The sequence below is a fragment of the Pseudorca crassidens genome, chromosome 6, assembly GCF_039906515.1.
Source record: "Pseudorca crassidens isolate mPseCra1 chromosome 6, mPseCra1.hap1, whole genome shotgun sequence".
NCBI lineage: Eukaryota > Metazoa > Chordata > Mammalia > Artiodactyla > Delphinidae > Pseudorca > Pseudorca crassidens.
In genome coordinates, this window is record NC_090301.1 from 38,253,386 (window position 1) to 38,268,343 (window position 14,958).

General features: G+C 33.8%; 1 protein-coding gene across 3 annotated transcripts in view; it reads left to right on the plus strand.

Annotated features, from left to right (window-relative positions):
* PGAP1 (post-GPI attachment to proteins inositol deacylase 1) overlaps positions 1 to 14,958 on the plus strand; it is a 74,525-nt gene that overhangs the window by 42,837 nt on the left and 16,730 nt on the right. For all 3 annotated transcript variants that reach the window (XM_067741133.1, XM_067741134.1, XM_067741135.1), the window contains 7 exons: positions 2,645 to 2,720; positions 6,789 to 6,862; positions 6,969 to 7,020; positions 7,510 to 7,576; positions 8,008 to 8,116; positions 9,791 to 9,829; positions 13,273 to 13,366. In XM_067741133.1, coding sequence (XP_067597234.1) covers positions 2,645 to 2,720; positions 6,789 to 6,862; positions 6,969 to 7,020; positions 7,510 to 7,576; positions 8,008 to 8,116; positions 9,791 to 9,829; positions 13,273 to 13,366 — 511 coding nt within the window. The remainder of the gene's footprint in view (positions 1 to 2,644; positions 2,721 to 6,788; positions 6,863 to 6,968; positions 7,021 to 7,509; positions 7,577 to 8,007; positions 8,117 to 9,790; positions 9,830 to 13,272; positions 13,367 to 14,958) is intronic.

Sequence of the window (14,958 nt, forward strand, 5' to 3'; positions counted from 1 at the left end):
TGGGATCAGAGCTATTTATTTTGGAAAATGAATCTATTTATGGTATAGGATAGATTAGAAAAAGAGAGAACAGGCACCTCATATAGGATTATGAAAGCTTGTACTAGTGAAGTGGGAGTAGAAATAAAAGGATGGTGATTTTTGAGAGAAGTAGGCAGGGAAAGAAGATGGAGGTAAAAGACCCTCTACTCCCCTTTCCACATTTCACCCAGCAAACTTACCCTTCAAGATCTAGCCGAAGTGTCCCTTGTTTTCCTTTTCTAGACTACTCCAGTAACCTCTTACTTATTCCCAGGATATTTTGTTTATAACTTCTTTGAGGACTATATTATACCGAGTTATAATTTATTTGTTTATGTCTTTATTGCCATCACCATAGTATGAATTCATTCAGAGTAAGGACCAGATAGGTTTTACTCTACTTTGCATCCTCAACCTTTAGTGACTACCACATAAATGCTCAAAAAAGTGTTTCTTGAATGAGAAGGTTAATGAGATTTGGGGCCAATATCATAGGAAAATTTAAAGGAAAAAAGAAAAGGGGATGTAGTTAGGAGAAGTCTCAAAGATTGAGTCTCACGAGTACCTTATAATGGATTCATTGTTTTGTTTTGCTTAGCTCAAGTGAGAGGTAATTCAGCATCTTCAATACTAAAAGCTCTCTTTAAGGGTTTTTCTTTCAGGTAAGTTGGTTTTGAATGAATTTAACATCTTCCCAAACTTGGAAAGGGCTTCCTTGGTTATTCCAAGAAATTAATGAGCGTTTCGCAAATAGCCAGTCTTAGTGGCCTAATAAATACTTAATGTGTCTTAACGCTCTTTGGAAAGTAACACTGCTGACTCTAGTGTTGCATACCCAATCTCACAAGGATGGTAACTTAGGCCTTTCATAATTTTTATGTGTCTGTTATAGCCCATCATCAGAAGGATACATATATTTAAATATATATATATTTTTTTTTTTTTTTCCTGCGGCACGCGGACCCCCCACCATTGTGGCCTCTCCCGTTGCAGAGCACAGGCTCCGGACACACAGGCTCAGTGGCCATGGCTCACGGGCCCAGCCGCTCCGCGGCATGTGGGATCCTCCCGGACCGGGGCACGAACCCGCGTCCCCTGCATTGGCAGGCGGACTCTCAACCACTGCGCCACCAGGGAAGCCCAGGATACATATATTTAAATAGGCAGTTCAAAATTTTCTTAAGTCAACTAGTCATCTTAATATAGTTTTCCAAGTGTAAATGTGGAATTACTTGCATTTTTTGATGACGGAAAACAAAATAATTAAGTCCATTAGAAATTTACTTACATTGTATATTTCAGAGACAGACTCTTGAATTCTTTCTTTTTTGGGTAAGGGTTTATTCCATAAAGAAATGGCCAAATTTTTAAAGCAATAATAAAAGTTGTATTATTTTAAATACCTGTTAAAGTGATTTAAAATTGCTTCCCTGTCTCAGGCAATGTGTCACCCAAAGATACTTGTAAAAATATAATGAATTATCCTGTTGAATAAATGATTTCTCTATAACAGCTGTTTTCTGTAGTGAAAATATCTGACAGTGTTCTTTGCCTTCTAATTAAAGAGGGAAAAATAAAAGCAGAGCCCCTTAGTTTTTTTCTTTTATTCCCTCGTGTGTGTACATTCTCATTTTCCCTCATCTGTTTTTCATTTTCAAAAACAGTCAAAACTCCACCCAAGAGGCAAACAACGTAACACAGCTTAAAATACAATCCAAGGTGTAGTTACTGGAAAAGCCTAGGATAGACCCCACTGACTTTCCACTTATTGTAGACAGCAAACTACTTGCTAGCTACAGTTAGGCATCGGATTAATTTCTTCCTCAGCTCATATAAATAGATCAGAGTAATTTGGTTGGATTGTGGAAATGATTTTAATGAAACTGTTTTTATTGTAGACAGCTGAGAGCAAGGTTTGTTATGCCACTGTAGAAATGTTATTAGATAAGAAATGCCATTACAGAGATTGCAGTGATGCAGATGTCACATTTTAGGTTCACTTTTTTTGAGATAGTGTTTTTTTTTTCCTTTGTACATAGTGAATCTCTTTGCCATTTATTATAATCTCTGTTTAGCCTGAAATAATCTTACATGAATAACATTAGCCATCTGTAGATGAATGGCAGTATGTCTCCAAAAGCCTTTTGTAGTCTAATTAGACTGCTGAAGCATACTAAATATGCAATTTTTGAAAAGATGTAACAAAATCACATTTCTTTTTGAGTATGAAAGAATTCAGAGATATATTACCTAAATTCTTAATTATCTTGAGTTAATCTTGGCTCTTAATGCTTTGATCCATCGTTTATGGTCCCTCTTCTATAAACACCTAAAACTAGCTGCAAGAAAACTTTGCTGTACATCTGCTCTTACAGAAATGACCCTCTAATAATTTATCTATTAAGTTGAGCTTTGTCACCAAATTCTCTTAGCTTAGCATCTCTCCTTGAGGAATTCATGCCCCCTAAATATAACCAGGGTTAGAGTGTAATAGATAATAAATAATACCTTCTTCAAAACTGAAGTTTATAGATTTTTGTTTTCTACTCAGATATCAAGTGAAGATATTTTACTATAAATTTAATTCTATTTTTTCCTAATAAATCAATGTTTTATATTCCAGTTTGTTGTAGATTGTGAATTCTTTAAAAAAGAGACAAGATCCATACAGCTTCCTGTAACTCATCTTTTTTCCTTTGGTAAGTACTTTGATTTTGGAAATCTTAAGAATTGCTTCTATTTTTAAGAGTGTTGATTTATTTTGCGAGTTAGTTGCAATAATGCAGAGCCCTAACATTAAGTGTTTTTGTGTATTTCAAGTGTAGTTCTTAGAATAACCACGTGATATGGCTTAGTGGTTTGATTTTTAAGTAGGCCAGCAATCATTTTCTGAGAAATGAACCTTATTTTTTTAATAGACTTTATTTATTTATTTAAATATTTATTATTTATTTATTTCATTTATTTTTGGCCACGTTGGGTCTTAGTTGCAGCACACAGGATCTTCGTTGAGGCACGCAGGATCTTTCATTGCGGCGCCCAGGCTCTTCGTTGTGGTACACGGTCTTCTAGTTGTGACGTGTGGGTTTTCTCTCTCTAGTTGTGGTGTGCAGGCTCCAGGGCACGTGGGCTCTGTAGCTGTGGCGCACAGGTTCCGGAGTGTGTGGGCTCTGTAGTTTGCAGCATGTGTGCTCTCCAGTTGAGGCATGTGAGCTCAGCAGTTGTGGTGCGCGGGCTTAGTTGCTCCACGGCATGTGGGATCTTAGTTCCCTGACCAGGAATCGAACCCACGTCCCCTATGTTGTAAGGCGGATTCTTTAGCCCTGGACCATGAGAGAAGTCCCAGAAATGAACTTTAAAATAAACTTATCCATGATCATATACATTTGCAGGTAACTGTCTGTGTGTATGTGTTTTCACATGAACTTATACTACATATAGGCCCTTTTTATAAAAGGTTTATTCTAAGATATAAGTTACTACCTGCCGTCTGAAGGTTTCAAGATTGCTCTAAATATTTCCCTTTTTTTTTTTTTTGTGGTAACATACACATAACTATTCCTTTAAATTTTATTTTGAAATAATTTTAGACTTACAGAAAAATCACAGAAAGAGTAGAGTTCCCACATAGCTCTCATTCACCTTAACATAAACGATAAAATTGTCAAAACTAAGAAATTAGCACTGGTACAATACTGTTAACTACAGTTTTATTTGGTTTTCATTGGATTTTCCACCAGTGTTCTCCAGGTTCCCATATTGCATTTAGTTGTCATGTCTCCCTAGTTTCCTCTGATCTTCGATAGTTCCTCAGTCTTCCTTTGTCTTTTATAACTTTGAGGCCCTTGAAGAGTATTGGCCAGTTATTTTGTAGAATATCTCTCTATTTGGCTTTGTCTAATGCTTTCTTATAATTAGATTGAGGTTATGCATTTTGGGCAAGAATATCACAGGAGCAATGTGAACTTCTCAGTGTATCATATCAGAGGATACATGATGTCACTGTGTCTAATTACTAATGATGTGGACCTTGATCACTTCTTGGTTAATGTGTTGTCTGCCAGGTTTCTCCACTGTAAAGTTACTGCTTTGCTTTTCTCTTTGTGATTAATAAATATCTTGGGGGAGATACTTTGAGAATGTGTAAGTGTCCTGTTTTTCTTCAAAATAACCCACTAATTTTAGCATCCATTGGTTTATCTAGTCTGAAGCAATTATTACTGGCATTCTATAATTATTGGAATTCTTCCTAAGGGAAAGTTGTCCCTTTTCCCCCATTTATTCATTTTTTATTTTTGTCACTATGGACTTATGGATATTTATTTTATTTATTGGGATATAATGGAATATTATTGTTACTTTTTTTTTTGGCTTAAATTGCTTCAGCTTTGGTTGTTGGGAGCTCTTGTGCTCTTTTGGCATGCCCAATTTTTTCAATATTTTTCTTTTGTATTCCATTCGTGAAAAAAATCTGTTACTTGAGAGAGGAAACTTCCTTTAAGATTTTTATCCCTCCCCCACCTTTTTTTTTTTTTTTGGTTGAAGAATACACAGAACAATACAGAAATGACAACTCTAAACCACCTACCTCATTAAAAATAGCAAGCTTGGACTTCCCTGGTGGCGCAGTGGTTGAGAATCCGCCTGCCAATGCAGGGGACACGGGTTCAAGCCCTGGTCTGGGAAGATTCCACATGCCACGGAGCAACTAAGCCCGTGCGCCACAACTACTGAGCCCTCATGCCGCAATGACTGAAGCCCGGGAGCCTAGAGCCTGTGCCCTGCAACAAGAGAAGCCACCGCAATGAGAAGCCCCCGCACAGCAATGAAGAGTAGCCCCCGCTCGCTGCAACTAGAGAAAGCCCGCGCGCAGCAACGAAGACCCAATGCAGCCAAAAATAAATAAATAAATAAAATAAATTTAAAAAAAAAATAGCAAGCTTATAAAATAAGAGATCTACCCTCCCTAGCTCAAATTTTTGTAATTGTGACTCCATGATTACACATACCATATTCAATTCCATGTTCATAGAGGCAAATTCTCCTTGTTTTAATTTATGCTCAGCTAAACTGATTAATACTGTATAATGATAGGAAACTGCTTTTCTAGACATAATTGATATAGGTGCTTCTGGAATATGCTAAGCAATTTTAAAGTTAATCTATTAAAAGAAAAATGGGTCTTGATTTCTTCAGGTGACAAAATGAAAATTTTATTGTTGCTAAAATATACTCTGACAATAGTATGTAACTGATGTCCACCAATACTTTTGATATCTTAGATTTAATAATAAATTAAGACTTGAACTGTTTTAAAAGTGAGAACATTCAGGGAAGTTTATGCTTTGATTACTGGTGAATGTCTCACATTTTAAATTATAACACAATCGAACACTTGTGGCTTATTTGTTGATGTTAAACAATCTTCCAAATGGGCCTATCAACATTTTGTTTTTGTTTTTGTTTTTGTTTTTGTTTTTTTTTGCGGTACGCGGGCCTCTCACTGTGTGGCCTCTCCCGTTGTGGAGCACAGGCTCCGGACGCGCAGGCTCAGCGGCCATGGCTCACGGGCCCAGCCGCTCCGCGGCACACGGGATCCTCCCGGACCGGGGCACGAACCCGCGTCCCCTGCATCGGCAGGCGGACTCTCAACCACTGCGCCACCAGGGAAGCCCCAACATTTTAATAATGATGTTCTTTCTAAAATCTTCAAGGTGTGAGTCAGGCTAAAAAAATTTTTTTTTTAATTAGTAAAGTGTTCAGCTTCTGATTTCCCTTTTGCCATAGTGGAAAGCAAAATGTTAAATTATTTCTTACCTCCTGTTAGAATTTTTTAAACACCCAAAAGTTAGACCATCTTACTTGTGAAGAAGGGTACCACAGTGAATGGTATTTTAAATTAGATTAAGTAGAATGTGAAGTATACCTCATATTTACTAGTTTTTCTCCTATTCATTTTGAGGTGCCTTAAATTCAGTGCTGTATTTTAAAATATTGGTTACATTAGGTATTTATTAAAATGGTTTGTAGTTGAATGTATAAGTTAGCATTGTGTTTTAAAAGTGATTTATTAATCACAGATTAATGGTACACCTTGTACTTAGCAAATTTGTTTACATGTTGATAAAATTTCCTAAGTCTTTTTTTTCTTAACTCCAAGTATACATCCTATAATATAGTTATGATAATGCAACATTATGAAAAAACTGGTTATGTGTTTTAACTGGTGCTAAATGTGACTGACAGAATCTTAACATCATACAGTATTTATTTTTTAATTAATAGAATTTCAGTGATATACTTGGTAAAATATTTCAAGCCTTTTCTGTCTATTGCACAATGGAGGTTTGTCTTATTGTTTTCTCTTTTCAAAGAAGCATCTGAACACTTGCATTTGCATATTCTTATCCAAAGGCATTCACATGTAAGTGGATGCGATTTTTAAAATTTTATTAAAATGTTAAAAAAAAAAAAAACTACCAAGAAAGCATACCTTTTTGAAATTGGAACTATGTAGTGATTTTTTAAAACACATAAATGTCATTGAAAGTCATTATAAATGTTATGCTTTGTTCAAAATTTATTGAAGAAAGATTGGATTTTTAGGAGTTCACTCCTCCATACTGAAAGCAAGAACCTATAAACAATTTTCTAATGTTAAAAATCTGTTGGCATTATTTTAGACATTGTTTAAGTAGTCAGTACTTTTGTACTTAAAAAAAATTTTTTTTGGTATTCTAAGTAATACAGTACTTTTAATTCAATAGGGTTGTCTTCAAGGAAAGTGATATTAAATACAAGTGGCCTGTTCTATAATATAGAGCTTCTGAACTTTGGACAGGTAATTAATTATCTTGACAATAACAGGACTTGATTTTACTTTACTGTTTAGTTAAACAAGCTTATAAACTTGTTTTTTTTAAATTTTTGTGGTCAAACTCTATTAGATATACCAAGCTTTTAAAGTCAACGTGGTAAGCAAGTGCTCAGGAGTGAAAGGTAAGTGTATTTCTGAAAAAATAGTATTGTCATTTGAAGAATCATTAGGTCTTCACTTGAATTTTCTGTAATACTTATTTTTCCATATATTTTATGTAAATTAATATTAAATATATGATAATAGAAAAGCTGTTTATATTTCCAAATGGATTTAACATAGACCCTTTCTTAACAGTAAGCATCTTCGTCTGTTTCAGTTTAAATATCCACGTTTTAAAAATACTGTATATCTTGCTGTTTTATTGTAGTAGTAATTGAGATTTAGCTGTTTAATGTTTTTCCAGTTTCTTATACTTCCCATATGCTCTAATATCTTGTTGTAGGTCTAATTAAACATTATTATTAAGTAATTCTCCATAATTTATTGTGTGATATAACTCTTACTGATTATTTTTTAATGAAATGAGTATTGTGTAAATAGTTAGGTATTATAGTAGTAACCTTAGTAACATAAGGTTAGTAATACATATTTCCTTTATGTTTCCACAGAAGAAATTACTAGTATCTATAAACTTCATATTCCCTGGTCTTATGAAGATTCACTAACCATTGCACAGTAAGTATATGAAAGAATTTACCTTAAACTTCGTTGTTTTTGAATAATACATATTCTACTTAGTCTGTTTATTTAAATCATAATAAAATTTTAGAGAAATTATTACAGGGCCTCTTAGTAAAATATAGGTATCCTTTATGTAACATTGTGCCCATAAGATAATATAATATTATAAGATACCATATAGTATTCTTATTTAAGCGATCTAGAATTTAAACCTTACTTGCTTCAGACATGAACCCCTTTCCACCCTCTCCCCCAATTTCTGTGTCCTAGAAGGAGCTGTGATACGACTGGAAAAGTGTCAATCCATAGTAACATGTGTGGCATCTAGCCTCCTTACGTTATTTCACTGTGTTGTGCTGAGGATTGACTTAGCCATGGTTATTTCACAGCATTTTGTATTTGAGAACTGATGTTTATCTTTTCAGGGTTCCATCTTCCACAGAAATTTCTGTGAAACTCCATATTGCTCAACCAGAAAATGACAGCCATGTAGCATTATTAAAAATGTATATATCATCAGACTGTCAATATGAGGTAAGTTATATGTTTGCTTAGGTTTTAGGATTTAGTTATAGAATAAACTGGAAATATATTTTTATATTTACCTCAGATATATGGTGATGCGAAAGCCAATTAATATGAGAGAGTTAGTTACTTATGATACTTTAAATAGTCTCCATTTTGCCTGTTAGCACCACCTCAGTATTTCCTTAGCTGGACCATTGAAAATATGTATCTTAATAAGTAATAGAAAATAAAATACAAATTGAGACTGCAGATTAACCTTCTCAGTTTGGAAGCCCAAGTCCAGGATCCTCTATAAATTGAAGAACTTCATGAAATCAGCTGACATGGCTATACTGCAGTAACTGGCATGATATATATTCTCCAGCACTACTGGATAAGCTTAAGGATCTTATTTTCACTCATTATTTTAAGCTCTATTAATCATTAATATGTGCAGTTTAGTACCTGTTGGGTTTGTTTTACAATCACAGTAGATCTCTGCACTGAGAGAAGGGAAATGGACTCAACAGTAACATTTTATTTACATATAGATTCATGAACTAAAAGAGTTCCTCTTTGTATAAGAACATACCAACTTCTAAGGATTCCAGATTTAAGTGCTTGAAGTATATATTTCAATGGTGGTTTTGGTTTATGTGAAATATCTTATTTCTACTCAGTTGCTTTAATTTGGATTCTTTATTAGAGCTAACTTTCTTAGGGTAAACTAGAATTGGTAGGTCAAGTGAATATAATCTGTCCTACAAGCTTCAGTTTGACCCATATTATGAGTTATTTTAGATTTCATGGAATTTATTAATGCTCTGATATCTTGCTTTCTGTTTCTAGCATTGAAGGATTTTGCAGGGATATAATGGTTTTCAGCTTGTGCCTTCATATTTCTAATATTACTATAGAGATAGAAAGAATTGTGTTAGTAATTTGGCTGTACTGCACATTCTCTTAATGTCCATATTTTTACAAATACTTTATTTTTTTTAAAGTCCATGTATTGACAAATTATAGTTATTTTACAACTTCTCTATGAAAGATGAATTTCCTTTTTCCAGACTTCCTAATTTCAAAAGAGGTATATTTATGACAGAGATAATTAATGATGAATTTCTTTTTAAAATGTTGTCTTGGCTCAAATTTTATTACATGTGATCTGTTTGTTCCTGGTATTATATCATATGAAACCTATTTTTATGAAATTTACTCAGAAGTGGTTTAGCTTAACTATATTTAGTACCATATGATTGCAAGTTTGAGATTTTAAAGTACGAGTTACATAAGTAAGTTGATCAATTTGTGCTTAATTTTTCAGCAAACATACGTATAGTTTCTGACTCAATCATTCAATAAATTCCTTTAGCTTGTATGATCTGGTAATAAGATATTCTGATTAATTAAATATTCTAGTTAGTAAAGGGTTACCACGTATCACAGTATCATATGATACCACGTATCATAGCATTCATCCAATTGGGAAAGAATTAGATTACAGAAAAAATATTGAACAGCAAAACCATAGTTGATACAAATTAAATGTTGATGGTTCAGAGAATTCTTTGAAGATCTTGAGTACCTTTAGGTTCATCATTATAAAAAAATTAATGATTATGCTTAGTGCTCAGTTTAATAAAATGTGAACTAGAGTTTAGGGAAAATAACCTTTTTTTAATAATTGTTTTAAACTAGGTGACAGTTAAGACTTCCTTTTCACAAATACTTGGACAGGTAAGAGAGACTCCTTGTCGATTATTTATTGCCTTGTGAATAGAAACTGTAAGGCAGGGGTTGTAAACGTTTTCTGTAAAGCACCAGATATTAGTATTTCAGCAGACCATATATAGTCTCTTGCCACTGCTGCCACTACTGCAGCTACTTCTTTTTTCTTCTTTCTCCTTTTTTCTTCTTTTTCTCACGTTAATAAAATCTGAAAGCCATTCTTGGCATACAGGCCATAGTTGGCCACCCCTGGCTTTAAGGTGATGCTTTCATGTTTGATACTTCCTAAAAATGAAAGTTGATTCCTGATTTTCAAGAAAATTAATATTTTTGGCTAAATGGATATCATATTAAGATTTCATGTTGCTCATATGATGCTGTAATTCATAATCCAATAAAATCTGTGGGCTCTGTCATATAAATGAGCTTTTTCCAAGAACTTTTTATGTTGTGCAAGCTCAGTTTGTAAAAGGTAAAAGTAAATTATATTAAAAATAAACATGCTGAAATAGGTTAAATTCATTTGGGGAGTATCTTAAATTCATAGGCAAATAGTGTTACAAAAATAATTTATCAAGTTGTAGAACTACTATATTATTATTCAACATCATTATAATTTGCAGAATTGTGCAATCTGGACATAAATAGATAATACTGATTAGTCAGAGAAATTATAGTTTTAAAATTCACTAAAAATTTTATTGTGTCTTTTATTACTTTCACTTTTTTTTTTTGTTATGTTTTGCAGTCTAGGCATAGCAGAATTTTTAAGTCATTTAATTCTATAATTATAATAAAACTCACAAGTTAAAAGTAAATAAGAAACTTTTTATGTATGTTATCTCATTTGATCCTGAAAACAACCTGGTAAGAACTAGATTGTGATTATTATTAAATTTGTGAACATTAGAAAATTCTAAGCTAATACATAAAAATTTTGTGCTACATTAGAAAGAGAAGATTAAATGTTAGTGTAAGTTGGAAAATAGCATCATGGATAGTTATAATAAATACTCTAAAATGTTAAGAGATCAATTATTAAGAAAAATTGTATCTTGGAATAAAAGGGAAGAATTCATGCTATAGTATTTTTAGTATGTCACTGTACATGGTGGTATGGCTGAGGATATAACACACTCTCTTATCCATATCATCCCTGGGGCTCATAATTCAGATTAGTGACAAGAAAAGTCAAGTTTGCTTGATACTGTATAATCAGGTGTAATTATATGTACACCAAAAAAACCTAGACTAATAGTCTTGTTTAGACATGGAAATTTTTCTAAAAAATGATGATGTGTGGATGTTGCAGGATCAGAGGTAGGTACTTTTTTAAATGTTGAAGAATTCATGGCAATTGAGTTAAGTCCTCAAATGTTTGCAATGATATAAGATGCTCTTCCTTCACGTTTGTTTCAAAATTTAGCTTGAGAACAGTAGGAGAATGAATTCGGTTTTGTATATCTTATTTGTCTTTTAAAAATCATACGTATTTTCAGTGTTAACTGATTCAGTCAAAGAAGACTGGAAAGAGGACTAAAGAGAAACCACTTAGGAGAATCTTTAGACTTTGATTAGATAACTTTTTCATAAAATTAATTTTTTTTTAAAAGAAGGAAAGAGGAAAATATACTTACATATTGTTTGGTCTACTCTTACGAAAGAGAGGACAGAAAATAAACTGAAAGTTGCTTTCTCAAGAGAATTATTTAAACTCTTAATAAATCATTTCCATGTAGGAATGAAGCCCAGTGTTGCCCAATCTTCAGATTTTAAGAGAAACTAGAAATCTGAATTTTTAGATAAAATATTTTAATTTTTCAACGTTGGCATCTAATTCAAAATGTAAAGAAATACTATGCCAAATACTAAACCAAATGAAGCACATATACAATTTGAATATGACCCATGGAGGCCAGTTTATGGTTGTTGATTGTTGTATCTGTGGCCCAGTATCATGTTTACTACTCATAACAATGACACTCAGTCGTTAAAAAGAAATTTTATGTAGGACCTCTTACAAGATTTCTGAAAACAGTGAAGAGCATTAAAGGTTAATAATAACAGTGAACATTTTCTGATCACCTACTTGTGCCAGTTACTATTCCAAATGATTTACACAAATGAATACATTTAAGCCTCAAACTCCCTGTGAGATAGTGCTATTTAACTCCATTTTACTGATAAGGGCCTAGGGAGAAGGAGGGGTAAAATAAGTTGCCTAAGAGCTAGTGAAAGGCAAAGCTGTAGTCTGAACTCAGGAGTACAACTCTGAGCCTGTTATGCTACTTAACTATCTTTCCAACACACTTAATAACTAAAGTATGCTGTATATTTCCTAGCATGTCATTAGCAGGCAGTGAGCATCATTTAGTAATAGGTAGGAAAATGACCTTTTCCCTTTCACTCAACTCTCCTCTCCTTTCACTCAAAGCTACAAACTATAAGTCTTGAGTATGAGCTTTATGTTTTTTGAGTCTTATCAATTTTAATCTGGGAATCCACAGAAGAGCTTCAGGGAGGCCTTGAACCTGCTGAAATTTTACTTAACATTTTGTGGAAGCATTCATTTCCCTAGTTTTCATTAGATTGACAGGGGAGTCTGTACATTTTTTTAAAAAATTCTGTGGATTGGAGAACAACATGCTTTAAAGTAATTTCCTTTTAAGGCTTTAACATTAAAAGAAGAACTTACACTATGTTTTTGTTATATGTATGTTTTTTAAGGAGATTGGATCAGCTGATAGAATGACTTGAGGTGCTATAACATAATGGTTATGAACTTAGGCTTTGAGTTAAATTCCATTCCACAAGATTTCCAAAGATGGTGAAGGACATAAAAGCCTAATAATAGCAGCTCATATTTTTGATAGTTTATCATGTTCAAGTTCATATTCTAAATGCTTTACACAAATGAACATGTTTAAATCCTTAAAACCACCTATAAGGTAAGTACTATTATTGTCCCTATCTTACTGTTAAGAGCGAAGAGAGGTAACAAGGAAGTAAGTAACTCGCTTGTCTCTTAATTGTGCAAGTTACTTGGGCCCCCTGTACCTGAATTTCTTCATCTGTAAAATAGGGATAAGAACTATATGAAAGGATTTTGGGGAGGAGAGCATGAGATAATGCATATAAGATGTTTAGTATTATACATGGAACATATTAAATGCTCAATAAACATTCCTTGTAAAAAATTTTGTAGCATGTGCTACACAATTATATATTGCCTCTATTATGCCTTTGATGAAAAATTCAGGTAACATGTTTCTAATATGCGATATATTCTTAGCATTTATTTTGCCTAGAATTTTTATACCCATTACTCAAGATATCTTTTAGTCATGTCAGAAAATGTATAAAGTGAAAAACTTTTTTATTTCATGTGAAAGTATATTTATTTCATTAACATGAACATTCAGAAGTTGCCCATTGGTTTGCCTGTTTCCTAGGTAGTTAGATTTCATGGTGGAGCTCTTCCTGCCTACGTTATATCTAGTATCCTTCTTGCTTATGGAGGACAGTTATACTCTCTTTTCTCAACAGGTAAGAATGTTTCTATTCCTCCCTCCCTCTCTTCCTTCCTCAGTGCTTCATTACTACTTTTTTTATCCTACGTGTAGCTAATGAAGACACATCTATTTCTTGAAACTTCACAACCCTTCTCTCCCAAGGTTACAGGAGTTTGAGATCCTCTTAAATTTTAAGAGATTACCAAGAAAATTCCTTACTTGTTTTCTGCATTTTATACCCTTGTGTCTAAAGTTTATTCCCTCTGTTCTGAGGATCTCTTAAGAGATAGAAGCTGGTTGACAGGGATTTTGTCCTCCATTCTATTCCCGGTGCCTGACATAGGGCCAAGCACATAGTTGGCATTCAGTGTAATATTTGGGCTGTATCAACTGTATCATTTAGGTCTTGTACACTGAATGGAATAATTAAGAGTTTAATTGAAGGGACTATTTCAAAGGTATGTATAGGGTTAAGGGAAACCAACAACAAATGATAAAATACCAAATTAGCAACAGAGCCATCTGATACTCCTAGGTATCAGGGCAAGGGAGGGAGCAAACCTAGAGAGCTGTAGGAGAGAGCAGCAGTACTGCACCTGAGCCTTGGGTACAGAAACGCTGTGGCCACTGTCAGCGTGTGGCTCAGCAGGGAGAAGGCAGGGAAATGAATACACTAACTTCATTTCCTTCTATCCTCCTATCTGCCAGTGCTTATTCACTGAACCCAACTAGAAGCCAGTTCATAAAAGTCAGCCTCCCAGAATTCAAAGTAAAGGGTAGAACATGGATCTGGAGAAGAAAATATAGACTGTATAGTACATTGGACAAAAAGCCTTCTCTAGAGTATAGCAGTTAGAACAATTTCCCAGGAGCCTCACACACTTGCTGGGCTTGTACAATGATAATCAGAGGAGGCAAGAGGGAAAGAGAGTGGGGACAAAACATACAAAAGCAGTCCAAAATCCCCTCCACCGTTTCCATGGTGCCAAATGCTTTCACAGCTACTCGTTTCCTTTCAGTGACTTTTTTGCAATTTCAAGTCTGCCTTTAGTGTTCATTTTAACCTGATTTAACCTATTATATTCCAGGAAGAAGTAAGCAACATTTAATGTGATGTGCTCAGATCCAACCTTTTAATTAAAAGATTATTCTGGCAATATGACATCTCCTATACTTGAATATAATTTTTGGAAATTTAAAAGAGACACCTCATTCTTCTTAGTTTTAAGTGACTTGACAATTGATTTTCAAACATTTGGGATTTATATCTAGATAGTCCACAGAGACCCTGGAGATATATGATATTGGTTAATCTAGAGGACTTAAGTATGGGATTGTGTCCCAAATCAATTAAAGAAGTAGTTCTGAACCAAAGATGCTTATTAGAAATCACTGGAATGGCTATAATAGAAAAGACAGATAATAACAAATGTTAATGAGGATTTGTAGAATTGCAACCTTCTGTATACTGTTAGTGGGAATGTAAAATGGTATAGCTGTTTTGGAAAGCAGTCTGGCAGTTCATCAAAAGGTTAAACAGAGTTACCATATGACTCAGCAACTCCTGGGTATAGACCCAAGAGAACTGAAAACACACATCCACACTAAACACTGTTTATAATAGCC